Source organism: Rhea pennata, chromosome 1, assembly GCF_028389875.1.
Source record: "Rhea pennata isolate bPtePen1 chromosome 1, bPtePen1.pri, whole genome shotgun sequence".
Lineage (NCBI taxonomy): Eukaryota > Metazoa > Chordata > Aves > Rheiformes > Rheidae > Rhea > Rhea pennata.
The window spans coordinates 124,066,722-124,089,568 of NC_084663.1; the positions used below are offsets into that span (position 1 = coordinate 124,066,722).

The 22,847-nt window shown below is 40.0% G+C and overlaps 1 protein-coding gene across 2 annotated transcripts in view; it reads left to right on the forward strand.

The window, feature by feature from the left end:
• The first annotated feature begins 1,059 nt into the window (after positions 1-1,059).
• The window catches only part of CASK (calcium/calmodulin dependent serine protein kinase), a 215,998-nt gene continuing 194,210 nt past the window's right edge, over positions 1,060-22,847 (forward strand). For both annotated transcript variants that reach the window (XM_062599616.1, XM_062599625.1), the window contains exon 1: positions 1,060-1,629. In XM_062599616.1, the coding sequence (XP_062455600.1) occupies positions 1,571-1,629 (59 nt within the window). In that variant the 5' untranslated portion in view covers positions 1,060-1,570. The remainder of the gene's footprint in view (positions 1,630-22,847) is intronic.

Consider the following 22,847-nt stretch of genomic DNA (forward strand, 5'->3'; position numbering starts at 1 on the left):
AAAAAGGCTGTGGCTTTCCTAATAACGAAGAGGAATCGAATTATGCTGCAGAAAATACCTACATCCTCCCAAAAGTAATAGACTGGTAAGAAAAGAAACCACACCACCTGGACAAAGCTTCAAAAATGACGTTTTGCGTTTATTTTTACATCCAAGTTCGTGAAAACTAAAAGGGACGCCGGTCATTACAGAACACGCGTGCAGCTGAAACGCCTCAGCTTTTTCAAAAATAACAGCATTAACGACCCACGGCGAGCGGCGGAAGGCCCCTCCCCTCCTCTTTCCTCCCCGCCTGCGTACGAAGCGCCCACCAGCTCCCGGGCCTTGGCTGCCTCCGGCGGCTGGGCGCGGAGCCCCGGGTGAGGCGCCCGGCCCACAGCACCGGGGCCACCAGCTCCGCGCCAGCTGTTAGCCCAGACACCGCCGAACAACACCCCCTTCCCCTCGCACCAACGGCGGGGCGCAGGGCCGACTTAAGAGAGGTGACTACCTCAGCCCCGCCCCCCGCCGGTACCGCCCGCCGCGCCCTCACGCACCAGAGCCACGCACACCCACAGCCGCCCGCCGCGCGGCTGCCGCGCTCTCCCCGCCGCATGACGTCATCCGACGCCGCGCCTGCGCACAGCGGGCCACCCCCCCACACACACACACCAAGGGCTAGTAGGCGTGGCCCCGCGCGCGCTTCTGGCGGGGCGGGGGGAAGGGTGGAGAGAGAAGCGAGCGGAAACAAGCGCAGCCACCCCGCGTGCGTGCGTGCGTGCTGCGCCGCGGCGCGCCTGCCGGCGGGAGGGGTGTGCGCGCGCCCGCGCGCCGCGGCGGCTTTGCGTGACGGCCGCTGGGAGCGCGCGCGCGCCCGGCCGCCCGCCCTCCAGTAAAGCAAGGGCCTATCGCGGCCGCCGCTGCTGCTGCTTCCCTGTCTCGCGCCTGGGAGCGTAATCAACCGCCGCTCCGGCAGCTCCCCGCCCCTCCCCCTCCCACTATTATTCTCCCTCGCTCCCTCCTCCCCTCCCTCCCTCCGGGCGCGCGCCTTCCCCCCCCCCCCCCCCCGCCGCCCGGGAGCGCGCGCGGCCGCCTGCCCGCTCGGCGAGGGAGCGAGACGGCGCTGCCGCCTGCCGCCGGCCCCGCTGCCCTCCTCGCCGTGTGGTGCCGATCTCCTCCATGAACCCCGCGCCGCCCCGCTAGCCAGAGCTGCTCGCCCGCCGCCGCTGGGGAGTAGCCGGCGCAGAGGGGGCGGGAGGGGGGTGGGGGGAGGAGGAGGAGGAGGAGGAAGGTGGGGTCGCGGAGTGTGTGACACGCGCGGGGAGCCGCGGCCCGCAGGAGGAGGCGCCGGGAGTCCCGGCGCGGCCGTGGGAGCCCCCGGGCGGGCGGCGGCGGCGCCCGGGGAAGGTGTCGGCGGCGGGAGCCGTTGCAGCCGTTGGGATTTACCGTGGTGGTGGCGGTTGGCGCTGACCGGCAGGGGAGCGCGCCGCGCGGCGGGGAGCGCGCCCGCGGCCCGCCCTGCCTGCCTCCCTCGCCCCCCTTACGCGGGGCCGCCGCCGCCTCTCGGGCTGATCCCCCCCCCGCCCGGACCATGGCCGACGACGACGTGCTGTTCGAGGACGTGTACGAGCTCTGCGAGGTGATCGGCAAGTGAGTGCCGCGGGGAGCGGGAGACGGGCAGGGTGTGCGTGTGCGCGGCCGAGCGGAGCGGAGCGGAGCGGGGGAGGCGGCGGCGGCGGCGGGCGCCGCGGTACCGCCGTGCCCAGCCCCTCCCGCGGGGCGCGGGCGCAGAAGGATGCTGTGCTCGGCACCCACCTGAGTCGCCGCCCGGGAGTCCGTGCGGGCGGTGGGGGGAGCCGCATCCCCCCCAGCTTGCGCCCGCGGCGGTGACATGACAAGTGCCCTCTGCGCGCTGCCCCCCGTCTTTATTGCACGGGAGGCGGAAGGGGGAGAAGTGACCTGATGTTTCCTCAGCCACCATGATTAACCACCTAACCATCACTCAGCCTGGCTGCAGCATCCACTTCCCACCCCTTTTCTCCTCCCCCCCCCCCCCCTATATCCCATTCCTGGCACACCCATCAATGATCGCCTATTGGGGAAGGGAAAGGAAAGGTATCTCCCTGTGAATCCACCTATCCACTGGGCGTCTGCATATTTGTGCGCCAGGTGTTGCGTGTTTTTTTTTTTTTTTTTTTTCTTTGCTGCATAATAACTAGCTTGTTAGTGGCAGCAGTAGTGACAGTTGGGTAGTGCTCAGTCTCCTTGCAGATCTCTCTCCACCCTCATCCATGTGGAAATAAAGATGTATCTGGCAGTAAGAGAACTTGGCCTTTTGAATCTTACTATGCAACTGCTGTTAAACCAGTGTTCGAGCCTTGTATCAAATCTTGGAGTTGAGGTAGTTGCTAGCATTGCCCAGCTGCGTGTTGTGGGTCACCACTTTGGTCAGTGGGTGAAAATGACAATCAAATATCAGTCTTTCTATACTCGCACTAGCAAAATGAAGAGAATCCCCAAAATCGGAGGGCGATGAAGAATTAAAGCTGAAGTCTATTTCCCCTCCCCCCTGCATTTGTTGTGACTGCCCGATTTTGTAATCCATTCTATGTTTATTAGTCGTCTTTTGTATCTCTTCTGTAGTTGTGCTTGTGTTGCAAATGGGATATGAGAGGTATAGCAATGTTGTGACTTCCTAATTTTCTGTATGTTTCTGATTCAAAAGCTGAGATTGCTGTGGAAGTCTTAGTAGTGATTCTATTTTTGTGTGTCTGCAGTTATTTCTTCCTGACAATGAATTTTGTACAAATAATTGTTTTGAATTTAAACAAAGAATTTTCTGCCTATGTTTTCTTGTCCACTCTCCACCAGTATGCCTTTCAGCTGACATATCAAGAGCTGCCTGCTTTTCAAGTTAGGGCTAAAAAATATTCTGAAATTAATCTTTCCACAGAATTATGCTAAAATGCTGGTTATGGACTTAGCAGGTTACTTTGTTGTCTGCAGAAGTTTCAGCACCTAGTTCTGACATTTACCAATGTATTACCTTTATGTTAACACAACCAACTTTCCAAAATTCTGAGCTGTAATGGCCTTGTTTGCTGGCATAAACTGTAAGTGATTACTCTAACTTAATGCTGGTGGTTGATGGGGAGCTTCTGCAGTAGAAAAACAAAACTCTGTTATTAAACATGTTCTGAAGATAACTTTTAGCACACTTACTTCACAAGTAGTTTTATGTTAGCCACTGCAGTTTACCTGCTGTATTTTATTCGTACCAGATTAGTGTAAGGAGGAGGATGTAGTGATGTTTAAGGTGACTGCATATCCTTTTAGAGAATGGATCATTCACAGGGGTTCAGATGTCTACATATTTCAAAGGACTTTTTGCTTTGTGATCAGAGAATTTTGAAGAGAGAGCACAAAAGCTGTGAGTTCAATATTAGCTACAGAAGCTTCCCATGAAATTTAGATAGTACAGATAGCATTGATGTAAATCAGTCTAACAAATATTAAATCAGAGTAGCATAATGATGCCAAGACCACTGTGGCAAAAACAGTGGATCACTGAAAATAGCAGCAGTGATGGTGTGAAGGGCTGATAGCTCGTTGTGATTGCTCAGGTTCTTTTGCACAGATGTCATGAGAGTTCTCTAAAAACATTTAAAATAAATACGTAGTATCATATACAGTTGTATAAGCAGTATTCTTGTTCCTTTATAACACTATGTAGGTGACTTCCTAGGGACCATGGATGCAGTGTCTTCGTTTAGTGCATAATTTTATGTAGCACTTTGCTCATCTTTAGGAACTTCAGGAAGGCTACTGTAAATCTGCTTTGAATTGCTACATATGCATATTGCTAAATATCTTTTAGTGAAATATCAACTAAAAATGTCTGCGTGTTTCTGTGATTTATTATTGATTGATACAGCAATTCAGTTCTTGCAAATAGCATATCTGGCCCTCATTTGCATTTCAGACACATGGAATATTTAACCATGTGTATTTTACCTTTCCTAAATAGGTAGTTACTACTGTCATTTGAAGTAGATAGAAAGATATTTTCACAAAAGGTGTGGGGACGAGATTTTAAACTAAATATTCAGTCACGTTATAGTCAAACTGATAAGACAAATCCTTCAATTCCTGCTCTGTTGACTTTAAAAAATAAGTCATCTCTGTGAGGTAGTGTCTACTAGGAAACTGTGTGGTCCTGTTTGCTGAGGCTTATTTTAAACGTTAGATTAATAGTTTTAAATATAGTAAACTGATCCAATTGATGGGCTTATTTTATATAAACACAGTGACGATAGCTTTTGGTGTGCTGGAGCGTTCAACAATTACAATGTAATAGTATATGAACGAATTGACTGAAATGACAGAACGATAAACTGTTTATTACATGGCATTTCATGTGTTTAAGTTCTCTAAGCATACATTTTTCTTTTTTGAATGGGTACAGGAGATCAGAAGGGCTAGAAGGAACAGAAGGAAATATTAATTCACATTTCCTCTAGAAAAACTTTAAGGCAATCTCAGTTTGCCTATATTTACAGTGTATCTTTCAATTTCCGGAAGTTATACAGAGATAAAAATTGGAATAATAAACTGAATTTCTTGTTAATCTTTATTATACTTAAGTGGTATTCTTTGTGATACTAGTGTTTGTCATGTATTTTTGCTATGCTAGATCTATTTCATTCTAGATTATTGCCTTTCTTCAGGGTTGGCTGACACAAACGCCTTTCAAGCAAGAGAAAATTGTAACGTTTCTGTAACGTTTCTTAAAAAAATGCCTTAACGTATCTATCTTAAGGATAACCCTTGAAGAGGCTCTCCCTATGTATTGATTGTGAAATACACAAACTAAAATATTAACCCTTTCATAATGTTGCTTACACAGTGCCTTAGATTCACAGTTTATAATAGAGAGTTTTTTTTTTATTATTATTTTTGGTTAGGATCTTTAATCAGAACGCGTTTAGTAATTCATAAAGTTTAATGGGTGTAGAGTTAAAACAGCTTGGATATTTCTTTGTCTGTCTTTAAGTTAGATTAGATATAGTTGGTATTGAATCTAGACAACCGAAAATGGCTTTTATGGCAGGGGTAGTTCTGTTTCTAGTCCTTCTGTTTATTTCCTACTACTTGCTTTTGACTTATGCACCTCTTAGGATTCATGCTGACTTATGTTAGCATTAGAGAAGTACCATGAATTTAGACTGGCTGATCTTTCTAACAGTAGAATTGCTGATTGCTTTCAGAATAATTTATATATATATATATGTATAGGTATAGGTGTATAGGTATAGCTCTATTCAGATTCTTAAATTGTAAATATTATATGATAAAATTATTAAAAGTTCTGTGTTAAAATGGGTTTTGGTTGCAATTAAAATCATTTGTCTATGTGCTAACAGTCACTTAAAACTCTTTAGTTTTTTTTTTTTTTTTTCTATTGCTGGATCATATATGTGAAATTGTTGTGCACGGTAGTAGTGGAATTGGTTTTTTTAGTACCAAAAAAAAACATGGTGATAGATATTAATACTACTGAAATTTTCAGGATGTTCTTTGGAACATGACTAGATTCATAGTAGTCCCTTTCTGCATTGCATAGTGAGGATTTGTGTTTGTTTTTTATTCCTCCTTCCTCAGTGATTGGATGATTCTTTATGATTGGCCTCTCTGTCTAATAAGAGGAGCTAAGTGTCTAGAGTTTGGAAGTGTTCCTGTCTTCAGCTTCCCAGCAGTGCAGGAAGTGTGAGGGGAGGGGGAAGGAAGTGAGGCCTTTGGGCAGGGAGTGGATAGGAGATTTTTTGCATTAGATTCCGAAGGCTAGTATCTCAGTAAGGTCAGACATGAAGAGGTGGTTTTAATTCCATTCTGAGCTGTTACCTTGAGATGGAGATGCTTTAGATTTATGTCCCAGTGAGGGAATGAGTAGGGAAGGGAGGAGAGAGCTCATGGATTCCTTGTCCAAGAAATGTGCTAATGCCTTTAAGAATTGTGATAACAAAACCACATAGAAATATTTTGGTGCTTTTGGTCATACTGTTTATCATCACTGCCTCCATTTTCTGTCCTGGAGAAGGAGAATACTGTTGTCTCCCAAATGTGCTTTTTTCGCAAGGATACTGCTGAATCTTTGAATCTCCCATAAAACTGATGCAAATAATTTATGGGTATAATTTTGATAAACCAGATGAAAATGTGAAACAACTGCGTATGCACTCACTGTTTGGAGAGGAGAGAGGAGGAAGAGAACTTCTTTGGGATATGGAAAGTGATTTACCTAATTTAGCTATGGAATTTCTTACTACTGTTTAAAATACTAGTGTGCTGAGAAAACATACTCTGAACTGTTCTGTGTTAAAGTAAGCATTTAAAATGTAGAGATGAACAGGTTGTAATGAATATTTGGCTTAAGCATGAGGTCATAGTCACATGTATTACTTCAGAAGACTAACATCGGATTATTTGAATTGTCTGGTTGCTAGAATCTATTTAGCTAAGGTATTGCGATAGAGTTTTAACTGTAATGTTGACCTATCTCTGCCTGTGAAGTTCTCCCCAACTATAATTAAATACAGTAAAATTATACTACTGAGTTGCAAAATACAACATGTTAATCAGTACTCTGCTTTCCACTTGTTCAGCTGTTTTCTAGTGTTGTTTTGATAAACTGCTGTATTTTTGTATACAACCTCATGATGTAAATGAGACTGCTGCAATGACTGGGAAGTAGAGGATTTTTAAGAGAGGACTTTAGAAGAACTTGATTTGATACAGGAAAATGTGAACTGAGAAACATGGTAAGGGCTTTGAAAATACATTTTTGTGTTTAAATACTCGATAGAAGGTAGCCCTTGAGGATAAAAGCAGATAAGCAGATGTGTGCAAACTAGTCCTGAGTGATTTTAGGCTGCAAATTAGGATTTTAAACCAATTTACTACCAAGATGCTGGAGCAGCTTTTTATGAGAAGTTGCAGGACAAAAAGCTACCTGGCTTTGAAGAATTACTGAGTTTGATCCTTTTATTAACATAGTACGAAACTTCATTGCCTTCAGTAACTGGGGCTAGAGTTTGGGACCCAAGTGCTCTCTGGTAATTTCTCTTCACAATGCTTCATTTTAGTGACAAATAAGGTAATATTAGGAGAAAGACAGACCTACATATTATGTCAACGAGTACTCCCCTACTTAGTCCACTGTCTGATACGCTTATAATCCATTGTATAGATGTCATGACAATGAAAGGTAATCAAGCAGTATTAACCCTAATAGGAAATTTGCACTTTTCAGAGAGCTGTAGTCACGTTAAACGTGCAATTTAAAAATATTTTACTTCAGAATTGAAAGGGGCTAGTGTTGAAAGTATAGATTTTATGCTGAATTATTAATTAAAAATAAAAAGTATCTTACTAATTCTGCTTTTTCCAAGGATGAGTAATATTTTTAATATACAATGTGAAAATATATATGCATGACCAAAATTCTCATCCCTTGTCATTTCAAAACTTAGACTGTTAAGAAAAGTGGACCAGTCAGCTAATATGCTCCACAAAAAGAACCCCAGGAAACCCATTTCATTTCTTTGCATATATCAGATAAACGTGTAAAAAGATACCTAGGTAAGACCAACCACAGCATGGGAAGAGAGAGGCTTCGCTTCAACTTATCTGCAAACTGAACTGTATTTTAGTGTGTCAAGTTAGTTAGTTCTTTTATTAAACTTCTGCTATATTCAAAGGGAATTACAGCATTTTGTGGGAGATGTCCATTGGTAAAAGGAATGCTTCCCTTCCCAGAAACACACAGTTTCTGGTGTTTCTATTAGAACAGTGTTACTAATCTTTAAGTCCTTTTCTCATCCACATCTTTGTTTTTCTGAAATAAAAACAGCTGAATAAAGATTGGAATAATATTTGAAGCTTGATACTTATTCCTACTAGGTGTTTTGACAGCAGGAGGAGGAAATGTTTCTCCTAGATTGGATTGTTTTTTCTAGTTGTTTCTCTGAAAAAGATGCTTTTTCTTCAGCAAGTTGCTGCTGGCTATGATACGCCTCTATATAGCTTGTGGCTTGTAATTCTTCTTGATGTAAAAGATAATAATGAAAAAGTTTGGATTGGCTGGAATCAGGGTGTAATGAAAAAGGAATGATGATCAGAATGGGCATTTTTGTCTTTAGAATCTTTCAAAAGTACTTTTCTTAAGAATTTAATTTCCCATTACCTGTAGGTTCTTATACTGTATACCTGTAGGCTCTAGTATCTGAACAGCAAGTGACTTGCATATGATATTTTTTTCCACCTTCTTCCCCTAGAAAGTGGAGCATGGTATTGTGTCATGCTTATTTTGTGCATGTGTTGTCTTTTTAATTATAATGGTATGTTTATTATGAGAAAAGATATGAAACATTCATCTTCTTTTGGGTACTCTATATGGTAGTGGTTTTGCCTGTGTGTGTTTTACAGTCATTGGTTCCCAAAGGAATTCTTTTTCATAATTTCTTACAGGTCTCTGTAAAAGAATTTGTTGGGTGATTTTTTTATTAGTTATTTATTTATTTATTTTTACTCTACCTATTGTAAGTTTCATTAGGCTTGAGGACTAAAACTATCAACTACTATCATAGTCTTCCTAGAATCTTAGGGAGCTTGTTAGTTATCTTGTACCCAGACCGTTGGCTATTTTGAAGGTGATGGAAGTCTTGAAGTTCTTTCCAATTTATGCGGAAAAGTTCTGTAGAAAAGCTTACAGTAGCCTTTATTGATGGGGAAATACATAGTGCAGCTTTTAGTAGCAGTTTGGGTTTCTGAAGATACACTGATTTCGTAGCCAGATACATATGCATTAGTATAGTGCAATTAAAAGGTTATTGAAGTGTGAATATCTGAGGCCATCGCATAGAGTCTTCAAGCTAACAGCATGATCTTAGTAATGTTGCTTTTTGAAAACAAAGAATTTGAATCCAAAGGAATTACCTGATTATTAATATTTCTTACCAACTCTGTGAATTCTTAAGGTTTTTCTTTCTGTTAATCAACATAATGTCTGCTTTGCTTGGATATACCTTCAGCAAATTCTTCCCCTTCCATGATCTGACCCTGTCCATTCACTAAACCTTACTGAAGCTTTAAGTGGTGGAAGACAGGTAGATTTGAGAATCATTTTGTAGACTGATGGCTTTGACCATGTGTCATCTGAATGGTTTGCCTTGAACTGCATTTAGCTGTTGAGAAAGAATTTTGTTTATGGTTTCCTTAAAGTACAGGGAATAAATTATTAAATGAATGACTTGGATACTGAAAGTACAGAAACAGGTGGAGGAAAATGGAGATGGTAGTCTCAGTCTGTTTGTCAGAGATAGTCACTTAGTGGAGGCAAAAAGGCAAAGGGTACTGTTGAAGAGGGGACAGGCTACTTGGGAGAATTATAGGAATGCAGTCAGAGTATGTAGAGATGCTGCGAGGAAGGCTAAAGCTCAGTTGGAATTGAGTCTGGCAAGGGATGTCCAGGACAATAGGAAGGGCTTCTTCAAATACATCAGCAGCAAGAGGAAGACTAGGGAAAATGTGGGGCTGCTACTGAATGGGGTGGGGGCCCTGGTGACAAGGGATACAGAGAAGGCAGAATTACTGAATGCCTTCTTTGCTTCAGGATTCACTGCTGAGGGCAGCCCTCAGGAATCCCAGAGCCTGGACATGAGGGAGAAAGTCTGGAGAAGGGAAGACTTTCCTTTGGTTGAGGAGGAAATGATTAGAGACCTTCTGGGCAAGCCTGACATCCACAAATCCACGGGCCCAGATGGGATGCACCCACGGGTACTGAGGGAGCTGGTGGATGTTGTTGCTAGGCCACTCTCCATCATCTTTGAAAAGTCATGGAGAACTGGGGAGGTGCCTGAGGACTGGAAGAAAGCCAGTGTCACTCCCTTCTTCGAGAAGGGCAAGAAGGAGAACCCAGGCAACTTTAGGCCAGTCAGCCTCAACTCCATCCCTGGAAAGGTGATGGAACAGCTCATTCTGGATGTCATCTCCAGACGTATGGAGGAAAAGAAGGTGATCAGGAGTAGTCAACATGGATTTACCATGAGGAAATCCTGCTTAACCACTCTGATAGCCTTCTCTGGTGGAATGAGTGGCTGGGTAGATGAGGGGAGAGCAATGAATGTTGTGTACCTTGACTTCAGCAAGGCTTTTGACACTGTCTCCCATAACATCCTCCTCGGTAAGCACAGGAAGTGTTGGTTAGATGAGTGAACAGTGAAGTGGATTGAGAACTGGCTGAAAGGCAGAGCTCAGAGGGTCGTCATCAGTGGTGTGGAGTCTAGTTGGAGGCTTGTGGCTAGTGGAGTTCCCCAGGGTTCAGTACTGGGTCCCATCCTCTTCAACTTTTTCATCAACGACCTGGATGAGGGGACAGAGTGCCTTCTCAGCAAATTTGCTGATGATACCAAGCTGGGAGGAGTGGCTGATACACCTGAGGGCTGTGCTGCCATTCAGAGAGACCTGGACAGGCTGGAGAGCTCGGTGGAGAGGAACCTCATGAGGTTCAACAGGGGCAAGTGCAGAGTCCGGTACCTAGGGAAAAATAACCCTAGGCACCAGTACAAGCTGAGGGCTGACCTGCTGGAGAGCAGCTCTGCAGAGAAGGACCTGGGAATCCTGGTGGTTGACAAGTTGACCATGAGCCAGCAATGTGCCCTTGTGGCCAAGAAGGTCAATGGTCTCCTGGGGTGCATTAGGCAGAGTGTTGCCAGCAGGTCGAGGGAGGTGATCCTGCCCCTCTGCTCAGCCCTGGGGAGGCCTCTTCTCGAGTGCTGTGTCCAGTTCTGGGCTCTCCAGGACAAGAGAGACATGGAGTTACTGGAGAGAGACCACCATACGGCTACGAAGATGATCAGAGGGCTGGAGCATCTGCCCTAGGAGGAATGGCTGTGAGAGCTGGGCCTCTTCAGCCCGGGGAAGAGAAGACTGAGGGGGGAGCTTATCAATGTGTACAAGTACCTGAAGGGAGGGTGTCAAGGGGACAGGGCCAAACTCTTTTCAGTTGTCCCATGTGACAGGACAAGAGGCAATGGGCAGAAATTGGAGCACAGGAAGTTCTGCCTGAATGTGAGGGGGAAGTTCTTCCCTGTGAGAGTGACAGAGCACTGGACCAGGTTGTCCAGAGAGGTTGTGGAGTCTCCTTCTCTGGAGATCTTCAAGGCCTGCCTGGACGCAACCCTGTTTACCATGCTCTAGGTGACCCTGCCAGAGCAGGGAGGTTGGACTAGATGATGTCCCGAGGTCCCTTCCAACCTTACTGATTCCATGATTCTAAGGGTATCCCTCTCTCGATTAAAACAGGTCTGTCCTTTCTTTCCAATGACATTCCTGGTTCTGGTTGTTCAGGCTTTGCTGTTAAGGATATAGTAAGTGAACTTTTGTGGACTTTGTTCAGGGCTCGGTATTCTTCTTGCTCAGTATTGATAACTATGTCAAAAATAAGATCAAGGATATGATTAATTTTGAATGGTGGAGTGATACTGTCCTGTGGTAGCCCCACAGAGAGAAGCAAGGAGACTGCATTTTGGCTCTTTTGCATTGCAAACCTATTAATGTGTTCTGAAGTAACCCAGATGCCAGCTCTTTCATTATTGTTTCCAAAGTTGAGCCCCTTTTATGAAAACTAAAGTGGTGGTTATTTAAAAAATGCTTGCTGTGGTTCACAGCTTTTCTTTCTAATAGGTTTCCTATTTTTTATTGTTGTTTATAAAAAGAAAAAAGTAACCTGAAAAGTTTTAGCATTTTGAATGAGGATGTAAGAATTATTTAGACCTTACATTTTTCATTTGAATTTTTCTCTTGTTGTTCAATTGATAGCTTGCGACTTTGCTGCCATCTTTAGTTTCTTTAGGAAATTCATCTTGAGCTGTTATTTGGTACTACATTTTCATTTGTACTCATCTTAAGACAAGTTTTGACTGGATTTCATGACTGATTGTTGTTAGAAGAGTTTATATTGTAAAGCCTGCACCAGTGAAGAAGATAGTTGTGTCCTTTGTTATTTTCCTTTAGACAGTGCAGAGGAGTTTCTCCAAAGATAATTTTCTTGTATGCTTTCTTGTCTCATCCTCATATCCAGGTATAGCTATTAAGCTAACTTTTAGCACTTTTTGCTCTCATTGTACTTGTTAAAAATTTATAAGTCATGCTTATGTTACTGTTCTCACTCTTGATACCATGCCTTGAGTTTCTAATCTTTTCTATTTTCTATAATTTTAAAAGACACTTCAGAAATACTTTTATTCTATTATAAAGCTCCTCAGTAGCTCTGTCCAAGCATCTTCCACGCTTACCCCTTCCCTCTCCCTTCCATTTGGCTTTTCTTTCTTTCTTTTTTTTTTTTTTTTTTTTTTTAATAACATCACTTTTTATATGTTGCATCAGAATGTATGTTGCTGGCATATGCTGAGATCTTGTATAGTTTACTTCAAATCCATTGGTTTCTTGACAGACTGTAGGATGTCCATCTATCAGAATTTTGCTCCCGTGGAGACTGATATGCTGCAGAATTGTTCTGCAAAACTAGCTCTGATTTTAAGTCTTTCAAATCAAAAATAACAAAATGTTTTGTTCTCATGGTTGCAAGAAGCAAAACTCTTGAAAAATGTAATTATTACAGTTATCCCCCTGAATCTTTGGACAGCCAAGACAATAGCTCTGAGACCTGGGCTGTTGTCCTTAAAGGGAGTAGTAGCACAGTAAGCTCTTCTGTTACTGTCTTCTAAAAGTTCAGACAACAGTTTAGGTATCTAACACACGTTCTTTTTAAAGTGGTTGATCTTTTCTTTCACTTTCTTCATACATCTGTAAAAGCTGTATTGGAAACAGCTCTTTTTCTTTGCTTTGCCTCTGAAGCATGGAAAAATTAAAGACAGTGCTTCTGCCTGGAATTCAAGGAAGAGAAGTAGTTCTCCACATACTGATTGTGTCCCCATGAGCATGTGTGGAAGAAGGAAGTTCATCCAGCCTTTTTCTCATAAGGAAGGAATAACCTTGTTTGAATAACCGTGCTTTTTTACAGAATTAGTTTGGGGAAAGGCAAAGGTCTAGTATTGCTTTGTCGCTTTTTCTCATAAGTACTTGTTAAGCTTTTTTGCCTGTGCATAGTATAATTACTGAGTTATGGAAATCTTTTTTTAAAAAATGGGAGAAGATGGTTGCTGTAAAGCCAATGGATTTGAATTAGGAAAAAAAGATTCAGAGATCTTTTGGTTTGGATTTAATAGAAATATATTTTCCAAATCATTTTCTGATACTTGCAAATCATGGTCTTTCAAAAAAAGTTGTTCAAACTTGTGAAATATGGGAGCATATATATTCTGATATTATTTCTTAAAAATGCTGAGTTTGTTTTATAAAACGTAATGACAAAAGTTGCCTGTGCCTAGGCCAATAAACTGAACAGCTTTCAATTCTGAGGGATAATCAATAGTTTTCAATATAGGAATGTCATAAATTAAAGGTAATTTCATGAGAATATATGAACTTCTAATTACTAATGTTTTCTGGTAATACAAGCTTCTCACCTCTGTGAACCTGAAAGCTTCAGAAGTAACAAATGTAAACTCAGTATTTAGCAATAGTGAATTCTTGAGGTGGTTTCTTAATTGACACTTCATATGGTAAAAGTATAGCCATCATAAACTTTTGGTACAAATGTCAAAAAATTACAGATGTTTACTGTACTCTTCTAGTGGAATTACCAACTTAGTATGTATGTATAATCACACTGAGGAAGTGAGACGTCGACTAAGAAAGCCAGATGGCATGAAGACACTTCAAAAGATCAAATTAAAGAGTTGAAGATATTCTGTAATGGTATTTTCATCAGTTTAATTGAGTTGACATCATTGTTCACTTGTAACAACTGTTTTCTGTATCTTCTTTTTAATATGTGCTCTATACAGTCTGTAAGTGTAGTATGATAGGCTAGTAAAGGGTGTATATGAGTAAGATGTGAGTGTCAGAAGCATAATCCTTCAAACTGCTTTCACATAGAATAGTCTAACATATATGTTGTGTTGCTTCCTGCCACCTTCTGCTGGAGCAGCCTGCCCCTTTCTGCACTGTTCAAGCAGCTGCCTTTCTCTTCTAGCCAGGTAGTAATAATCTGCTCATCTTATCGCGTGCAAGTAGTACGCTGAATGTAATTCTTTGCAAATTGCTGCATATAGTCACTCTCTGGCAGCTGAAAACAAATAAATAAAAAGCAGATCGTAGTAAAACAAAACCTAACAGCTGCCAATTTGTCTTTTAATAATCTAGTTTATAGATGATAAAAAGTATCTGGAGGTGAATTAAAAATAACTTCTTATTTCAAATAGAAATTAGCTTAATAGACTGTTTTCAAGGCACTCATCTTTGCAGCAGCATGCTTAAATATATTAATATACATGCCATTCTCTGCTGTTTTGTAAGGGTTCTAAAGCATGCTAGCATCTTTTGCAAGTATTTACTAGTACAAACATGATCCAGTCTCTCTCATATATTCTATCCATAGCAGGAAATTATTTTTCTACATTTTCTAAATTTTTCTACTTTATCTAATTCCTGTGACTTCTTAGGAGGGTATCAAAGAAGGCCAAGATGCAATAAGCACAAATTGAAAGCCAGGAAGTTCCACCTGAACATTAGAAAACACTTCTTTACTGTGAGGGTGGTGGAACACTGGAACGAGTTTCCCAGAGTGTGTTGGAGATGCTCAAAATCTAACAGGACACGGGTCTGGGCAAGCTGCTGTAGCTGACCCTGCTTGAGCAGGGGGTTGGACCAGATGATCTCCAGAAGTGCCTTCCAACACAAACTATTCTGTGAAGAAATTGCTTCTTCTTTTTTTTTTTTCCCTCCCTACTACTTTTGTTAAGTTGCTGCTGTTTTACAGGCTCACTCTTAAAATTTCAGTTAAGTGTAATCTGGTATGCCTAGTGCCTTGTTCAGCCATAAAGCTCCAAGGAAAAGGAGGTAGTCATATCTCCAAAGTTTGAAACCGTAATATTTCTGCAGGATTGTATATGTTGTTTGGAAAAGTTTGTGCCAGTAAGCAGATTCAAAATAGTGTGATACTACTCTTAGTAAATGGGAGATGGTGTCAACACTGCTTTCTATATTCTCTCTAGTCCTGTTTCTCAAAAAAGTATGTGTTCCTAAATTGTAGCTTGTTTTTCAAGCTCAGTCTGTTGCTTCATCTCTTCTAACAGATATGTTGGGAAAGAGTGTAGTTCAGTGTTAGCAAACTAGTAATCAGCATTGTAAGTATTCTGGTATGACTTGAAATGATCCATTATCCAAAACTGTAAGTGTATTTTTGAATGCTTGGTGCTATTAAGAGTGCACTGAAGAGTTCATGCCCAGCTTTTCAATACTGTCTTTGGGGTTACTTGCTCATTGCAATTCAGTAGTGCGTGCTCCTTCATCAGTTAAAATGACATTAAATGATTTCTCAATTTATGTTCTTGAGAAAATGTGTATCTAACAGTAGAAGATACTAACTTCAAAACTTTACAGTTGTGACAACAACTTAAATTACAGTCCATATTGGTCTTGATAAGCCATTAATGTTATTCTTGTAATATATAAAAATCTTAGATTTGCATAGGTAATTCTGTATGATGCAAATTACTTTCTTGTGAAGAAGTTTACAGCAACTCTAATGTTGCACGTCAGTTTGATCTTCATGTTATTATAGAAAAGCATTTATGTGTAAATGATCACTTCCAAAGCTTTTTACACTTACTAAAATGTATATAGTGAAGGTTTTTAAAACCTGTAAAGCAATATGTTTAAAACGGTAATTAGCGTTCTTCAACAGTTAGGGTTACTTGGAGCTAAAACATTTTTGGAACAAAGTTCTGCTTACTGTTAGTTCAGTGTCAACAACAGCTTGTTGCTGTCCTGTGTACTTATAAGACCTGACTTGGAAGCAGATGCAAAGCCTTGTCTCAGAGTGTCTTGTCCTAGGATGTGATGAGGAAATGTTTCTTTGGGTGTGATCCGTGCTCCCTTGCCCCCCCACCCCCCCCACATATTGCCATTCTGGCTCGTGTTCTTCCTGTTTTGGAAGCCTGAACTAGACTGGAAAAGTCATGGTGAAAGAGAGTATGTGCCCATCTTTCTTGGTCTTCTGCAAGTTTCTCATTGAATCATGCTGATTATGGATTTTGGGCAGCTTTGCAAGTATAGAGCAGTTTCTTTTACAACCTTCATTCCTACCTGGATAGGAATCAGGGAACACTGGAATGCAAATTGTTGTGAACAGACATGTATCTTCATGGAAACAGTTAAGTTAGAAGGACAACTTATCAGGAAGATTACAAGTATTTGTCTTCAGAAGGAAAGCACAAATGATAACCATTTTCTACCTCCCAAATGACTCTCTTCTACATCTCAGTGGATCATATGTGGTCATCATATGGCATGCTTCTGAGGTAGAAAACATTAGTATGGGAAGGGCCTTTTAGCCTTGGCTCTTTTCCACTGAAGCTACCTTAGTGATGTATGGAGTATGTGCTATCTGGAATGTAGTTCGTCACAGAGGAGTGTCATATAGTAAATAAATAAATAAAAATAAATAAAAAAAATAATAAAAAATAATAAAAAATATATATTTTTTTATTTTTATTATGTTCTTATGTTCTAAATTTTTAGAACCAGGTCAGCACCTTCCTTGAATGTTTCAAAAAATTCGAGGAGGAGGAGAGACCAAGAGGACCAAAAGATCAATAGCAGTTTCGAATATACATATTTTTAAATAACTTATTTTAGCTTAACATAATCTTAACCAAAATATTTTTAAAGCCACATTGTGACTAGACTCTGGATAATGAAGTATTGTTTGTAAAACTTTATTCCAGTCACGTTCTTGTAGAAGAGACAAAACTACACATGAGTAGTGTTTAGCCCCAAGAAGGGAGTCCTTATGGTAGGAAGTGAGCAATCAAATTTGAATTAGAAAATCAATTTAGAAAGTGTGCATCAACCATTAAGAAAGAGAAATATGCTGCAACCCTAGACACACACTTGAACTACTGTATCCATTAGCTAGACATAATGATTTATAGGCATCTTAGAACACTGCTCGTTTCCTAGATAACAGGATCTGGTTTTGGCCATAGCAGCTGGTGTTGAGTAAGATTTACATAATAAATGGGGCTCTAACTTATATTCAGAGGAAGAATAGCTGGAGAGGAAACAGTCTATTCTGCACGTACACCCTTCTGGAGGGGAGAAGAGAACTAAGATTTGAATTGTAAAAGTATGTGGAGGATTGCACTTTTTTTTCCTCTCCTCTTTATTGAAGCTTACCCTTAAAAAAAAAAAAAAAAAAAAAAAAAAAAAAAAAAAAAAAAGAGGGAGAGGTTTCTATGTGGATTTGTAGAATTGATTTCTTTGCATTGAGAATCAGGAAATGAAATTTCCAGTGATTGGTAGGAGCTGGCTAAAATCCTGGTTCTAGGTTTCTTCTGCTTCTCAGTGGAATGCAGAGAGTTATTGTGACCATGTTTCTACTTGGTTCTCATTAACATATAATTGGATGCTCAAATACAGTTGTATAAAGAGACCTGTTTTTTGCAGGGAAGGGTAGATTTGAAATGAATGCTCGGACAAAGCAACTGAAGAAAACTTAGCTGCTACAAGGTCTTTTATTTTGATAAGTATGTTAACTTCTGAAATATGACCTTAAGCATAGCAGAGAGTTTTAGAAGTAGATAACAGTGTCTGAGCAAAAAACATTCTGTTTGTTTTAAAGTGTATGCAAAGCAATTTTTTGTTGAAGGAAAGGAAGTTTTGTACAAACTGACACTAAATCCTTCCTTTCAGCATTCAACCTTATGCCAGCTGTGAAAGTTAATGCAGTACCTTGGAAGTTTCTTTCCACTTGCTGTGCTGAAGTTGCATCTCTGCAGAAGACAACGTCAGATTTAGCATATCTGCAGAAGGCTTTCACTGTTAGTCACGATGATTTTCTTTTGTCAGTGAATGATTGCCAAGACTGAGTCTTGTCTGCACCCAACCTTTGGGCAGTTAGATGCATTCGTAGTATCTTTGAATCTTTCTTGTTCAAAATGCAATTTCTTGGTACGTGTTAATGCTTTCTGATTTCGTTATTGAATGTTAAGTTTTGTGGGAACTTATTTAAATAAGTCCATATCTGAAACTCTCTTCCCTCCCCTCGCCCCCCACAGACTTATCTGAAGATTTCAGCAAAGACTGAGGACTATCAGACACCATAAATCGGGAAAAGTTGTCTATATTCAGAGAACACTAACTGATGAAATGCTCTCATCTTGTTCTGTCCAATCCAAGTATTTAACTTCTGGAGGTTTTTGTAACTGTCACTCGCACTGAGCTGCTGAGCTTTGTCTTAATAATTTGCCACTGCTGCTTTAAAATGAAAAAAAGGATTTTTTTTTTTGGGGGGGGGGGGGGGGGGAGCACATACCCTCAATGGAGATCTTTTTAAGATACCTGCATCTCTTATGGGTAAACAATATAAAAGCAAGTCTTAAGTTTGAGCTTTCATATTGTGACAAACTCTCTGCAGTTTAATGACATTTATCACTGAATTTTTTGTCCATATAACCAGTAAGGGTCCAGTTTCTGGGGATGAAGTTGTACATTTAAAAAATTTATTTTGTAAATTTGAAAATACCAAAAATATTGGTAAACTAGAACAGTAGAGTTAATCATCTTAAAGTCTTGTAAAATTAAAAGCAAAATGATAAAACAATACACTTATTGTTCGTTCATTTTCTTACTACTTATTTCCCACCCTCCCTTAATTTGTTAGAAATTTTTATTCCATACATGTATAAAACCAGCAAATATCTATCAAAATATATTTTGGTCTCTTATTACAGCTTGTATGTCTTTTGGCACACAGGAAGTGAATACAGTAAAAATATGAAAGATACTGAGAAAAATGTTTTGAAATATTTTGAAGCCTGTACACATGCATATAAGCAGATTGTTTAGCTTTTACCTTGGGAAGAACTTAGTTGTGGTATATTTGTGGTTTGCTATTAGAATAATGTAGATATTCTACATAGTTGAGCTTCATATCATGCTATCCTGAGATGTGCTTCATGTATAAAGATGCACAAATGTCCTTTTCTAAAAATAAATACAGATACTCAGTATTATACACATTTTAAGAGACCCCATTTCTGTAGCAATCTGTGTAAGTTGTCAGTTCCAGTCCTTGCTTGAAGAGAACTCTCCAGGAAAAATTGCATCTGTGTCAAGTGAAATTGATTTAGGGCTAAATTCAGACCGGCAACTTCTGCTCAGATTCTACTTTCTAGCCTTGCAGTACCTCAGTTTTAGTCAGTGGTTCATTTTTTTTTAAACTTCATGCATAATCTTAATTTCACATGGTCCTGAAAAAAATTAATACGTCTATTTTGGAGCCAAAAAAAAAATGCCAAGTGCCTTAGTGTAGTCCAGAAACACATGTTCAGGTGCCCTAGTCTGGTGAACTATGTGCTTAGGATCCATTTGAGCTCCGTTACGTTGCAGCAGTGAAGGGGGGAGACTGTGTAAAGTCTACCTCAACCCTTGAGTATTCTCAAGTCATGTCTAGCCATTTTAGAGCATCTTGAACTCAGTGTGGAGCTCATGAGACATGGTTAGTTTTGACCAAAACTGTAGGGACAGAGAAAGGAAATACGAGGGGACTTTATTTTGTCCAGTGGTTGATTAGTGCATTGGCCCAGATTGTTGGAGATCTGGTTTTGACTAAGTGCCCTGAATACTAGATTAGAAGGCAGACTGAGATATGGGGCTCTACAGTTGTGCTATTTCAGCTGGGTGACCTGGTACCCAATGATATAGTGTTACAGGGCTAAACTAAGTGAGGACTTACAGCTGTATTCTTGCCTGTGAAGGGAACTGCACTTTAGAGAGTCAGCTTCTATTACTGTTTATGCGTCTTGTTCAGTGCTGCTGTAAGACTCAAGTCTTAGTGGGAGAGATGTTACAGGAATGTGGGATTTCAGTGTATTCAGAAAGGTTTGTCCTGCTCCTTCTGACTGTGTACAGTTCAGCTTGTGAATGTTTCCTTCTCTTTTTTCCTCCTTTTCTTTTTTCTTTTTTTTTTTTTTTTTTGGAAGAGTAAGAGCATGCATTTTCAAATGTCTTAATGTCTTATATGCAATAATAATGTAAAACGCTTTCTAGCATATATAAAAAGGTATAACATGTACCACCATAATAAAAGCAGTAGAAGGTAAAATTTTAAAATGTCATTAATGGACTTTAAGATAGATTTAATAGGTTCAGAAGAAATCATTGACAAACTTCTTAAAAGTTCTTAGAATTCTATAAAGTTGATTACAGTTATATTCTGGATACTATATATAAAATTTATATAAGGAGAATATATGTTGGTAAATAGAAAGAATTGAAGACTGAAGGAAGAGTGCAAATATATTTTACAGAATGGAAGGCAACTTAAAATTGCCTTGTAAAGAAAAACAGAATTACTCTTATTGGTGGTGGGAGGAGGAAACTGCTGGGAAAATGGGAAATGACAGAAGTATTTGTGAGGCCTTTGTGTTTATAGGGTCTGCTTAATAACTTAAATATTAGAACTAATTGTTAACAATTATGAAACCTGATGGAATTCAAGCAGAAAAGATATGGGCTTAACTGTACGAAAAGACAGAAACGAGCTTGAAACAGCAGTTTGTATATACAGTGACAATTTTTTTTTTGGGGGGGGGAGGGGAGGGGAACTCAGGTTTGTGAAGGGGTTGATGATAAGGCCATAATAAGCCACGCATGCAATTTTGTCAGTAATGCATTATTTAATTTGAATGCTAGTAACTATGTTTTGGTCAGCAGCCAATTATAAAAGGTGAGTTATTTTTATTGAAAACCTTTTGAAAAGGTTTAGCTTTATGAACAACAGGAAAGAGAAAGGATCAGCATTTTTTATTGTTGTGTTAAACTTGGCTGCAGTAAAAACACCCAAATGTTAACTTTTTTCTTCCCCTTGAATAAGCATCTGGGCAGTGCATAGGGAGACCAGACAGAACAAATTTCCCTTTACTGCTTAGATTTTATTTTTAAGAGTTTTCTATAGCTTGTATATGTATTGTAAATATAGTAAATGATGTGTGTTGCTATGTGTACTTTTACTTAAGAAAGCTTCTTGTACTTAAGAAAGCCCTTTGTCCCTTTTCTTTTGAAGGAAACGGAAATAATGTTATTTAGTTATTATACAAAATACATAACTTCAGTGTGCCTGTATATTGCAAGTAGTAATCAAGTTTCGAAACTTCCTCCAACTTGTAGTTTGCCCACATGACTCAAAGGACAGCAGAGCATCATATGATAGTATCATGATGATTGGAAAATTTACTGCATTTAAGAGTCAAAATTATTATGAAGCATATTGTTTTGGTAGCCATTATTTAGCATATTGAGAGAAAACATTTGAGTCTCTGATTTATTTTCAACACCACACAAACTCACTTTGAGTTCAACTATCTTGTGGTACAGCATATCTAGCAAAAATGATTTAGTGCAGGTTACTGTACTGTTAGCAAGGCACTCAGTCACTGTACTTCTTAGTGATTTCACATTAAATGACAAACTGTTTCCTGTTTTTTATGCTATTAAGTTAGTCTTCATTTAGTATTTTAAGAATGTTTTTTTCTGAACATATCTATGTTAGTTATTTTGCGCCTTTTCTGAAAAGATTCCTATAGTATCTGTGCTGTCCAAGCAACTTGGACACAGACATGGTGACTGAGAACTTTGAGTTTTTGGTTGTTGTTAATGACTTAAATGATCCTTCTCCCTTAAATTTGTGGTGTTCGTAGTCTAAAAGTTCACCCATGACTATACGGATGTTTTGTCTTGCATTTCCTAAATTCGTGTGCAAGTCAGACAGAATTCTCATTTAGAATGGAGGCCGAATATGCTGGCTTTTTTCTAGTTTCTCCTTCTTAAAGAAAATGAAAATTATGTTTCAGAAGGGGACTCAAGTGTCTTGCAACACTCCATTCACCTAGAATGCATTTGAAAATATTATTTTTGAAGTACAAGCAGTGTAGGTGTAATTTACCCAAATAAAGATAAATGAAAAAAAATCTCTGCTACTTATTCTTTATAGCCAAAATGTTTGAAGAAATAAGCTGTATCTTTGTAACTGAGATTCATTGTTGTGCACGTGCAACACAGAACAGAATGGAATGTTGCGCATAGAACTGGTAATACTAATTTTCTCATTAAGAGTTACACATTACAACATTTTATGGGAAATATATGAAAAACTGCAGCTAGCATGTATAATATTAATACATCAGAAAAATAAGAATCTAAAAATTCTCATAGTTAAATATTTTAAAATATTTTACTGATTTGTCTGGTGTATGTTTGGTAACTGGAGGATTTCAAGTTTTAGAATTGGTGTACTCCTTTAATAGGCTTGAAAACTTAGATATTTTGGTTAAAAACTAAATGTTAATTTAAAGTAGATGCAAAACTCTTCCAGGGATGTGCTTTTTATGTTTCTGCGAGGGAGGAAGAATCATTCAAATCCTGGCCAAATGGATTTTAGCAGTTTTTGAGTGGAGCATGTTCCAGCCCAGTTCTGCTCAGGAGTGTGTTTACAGTTGGAGCAGGATGAGAAAGAGGGGAGCAGAAGTTGAAGTTGGAAGCTCTTAAGGGAAGGATTCCAACCAAAAGTGAATGTGGGAGGAAGAGGGTGGGGAAAGGATGAGAGGCCAATAGGAAGGAAGGAATAAGGAATTATAGCTGAGAAATCAAATTGGATAATCAGCCAAGGAGACTTTGTGACTGTC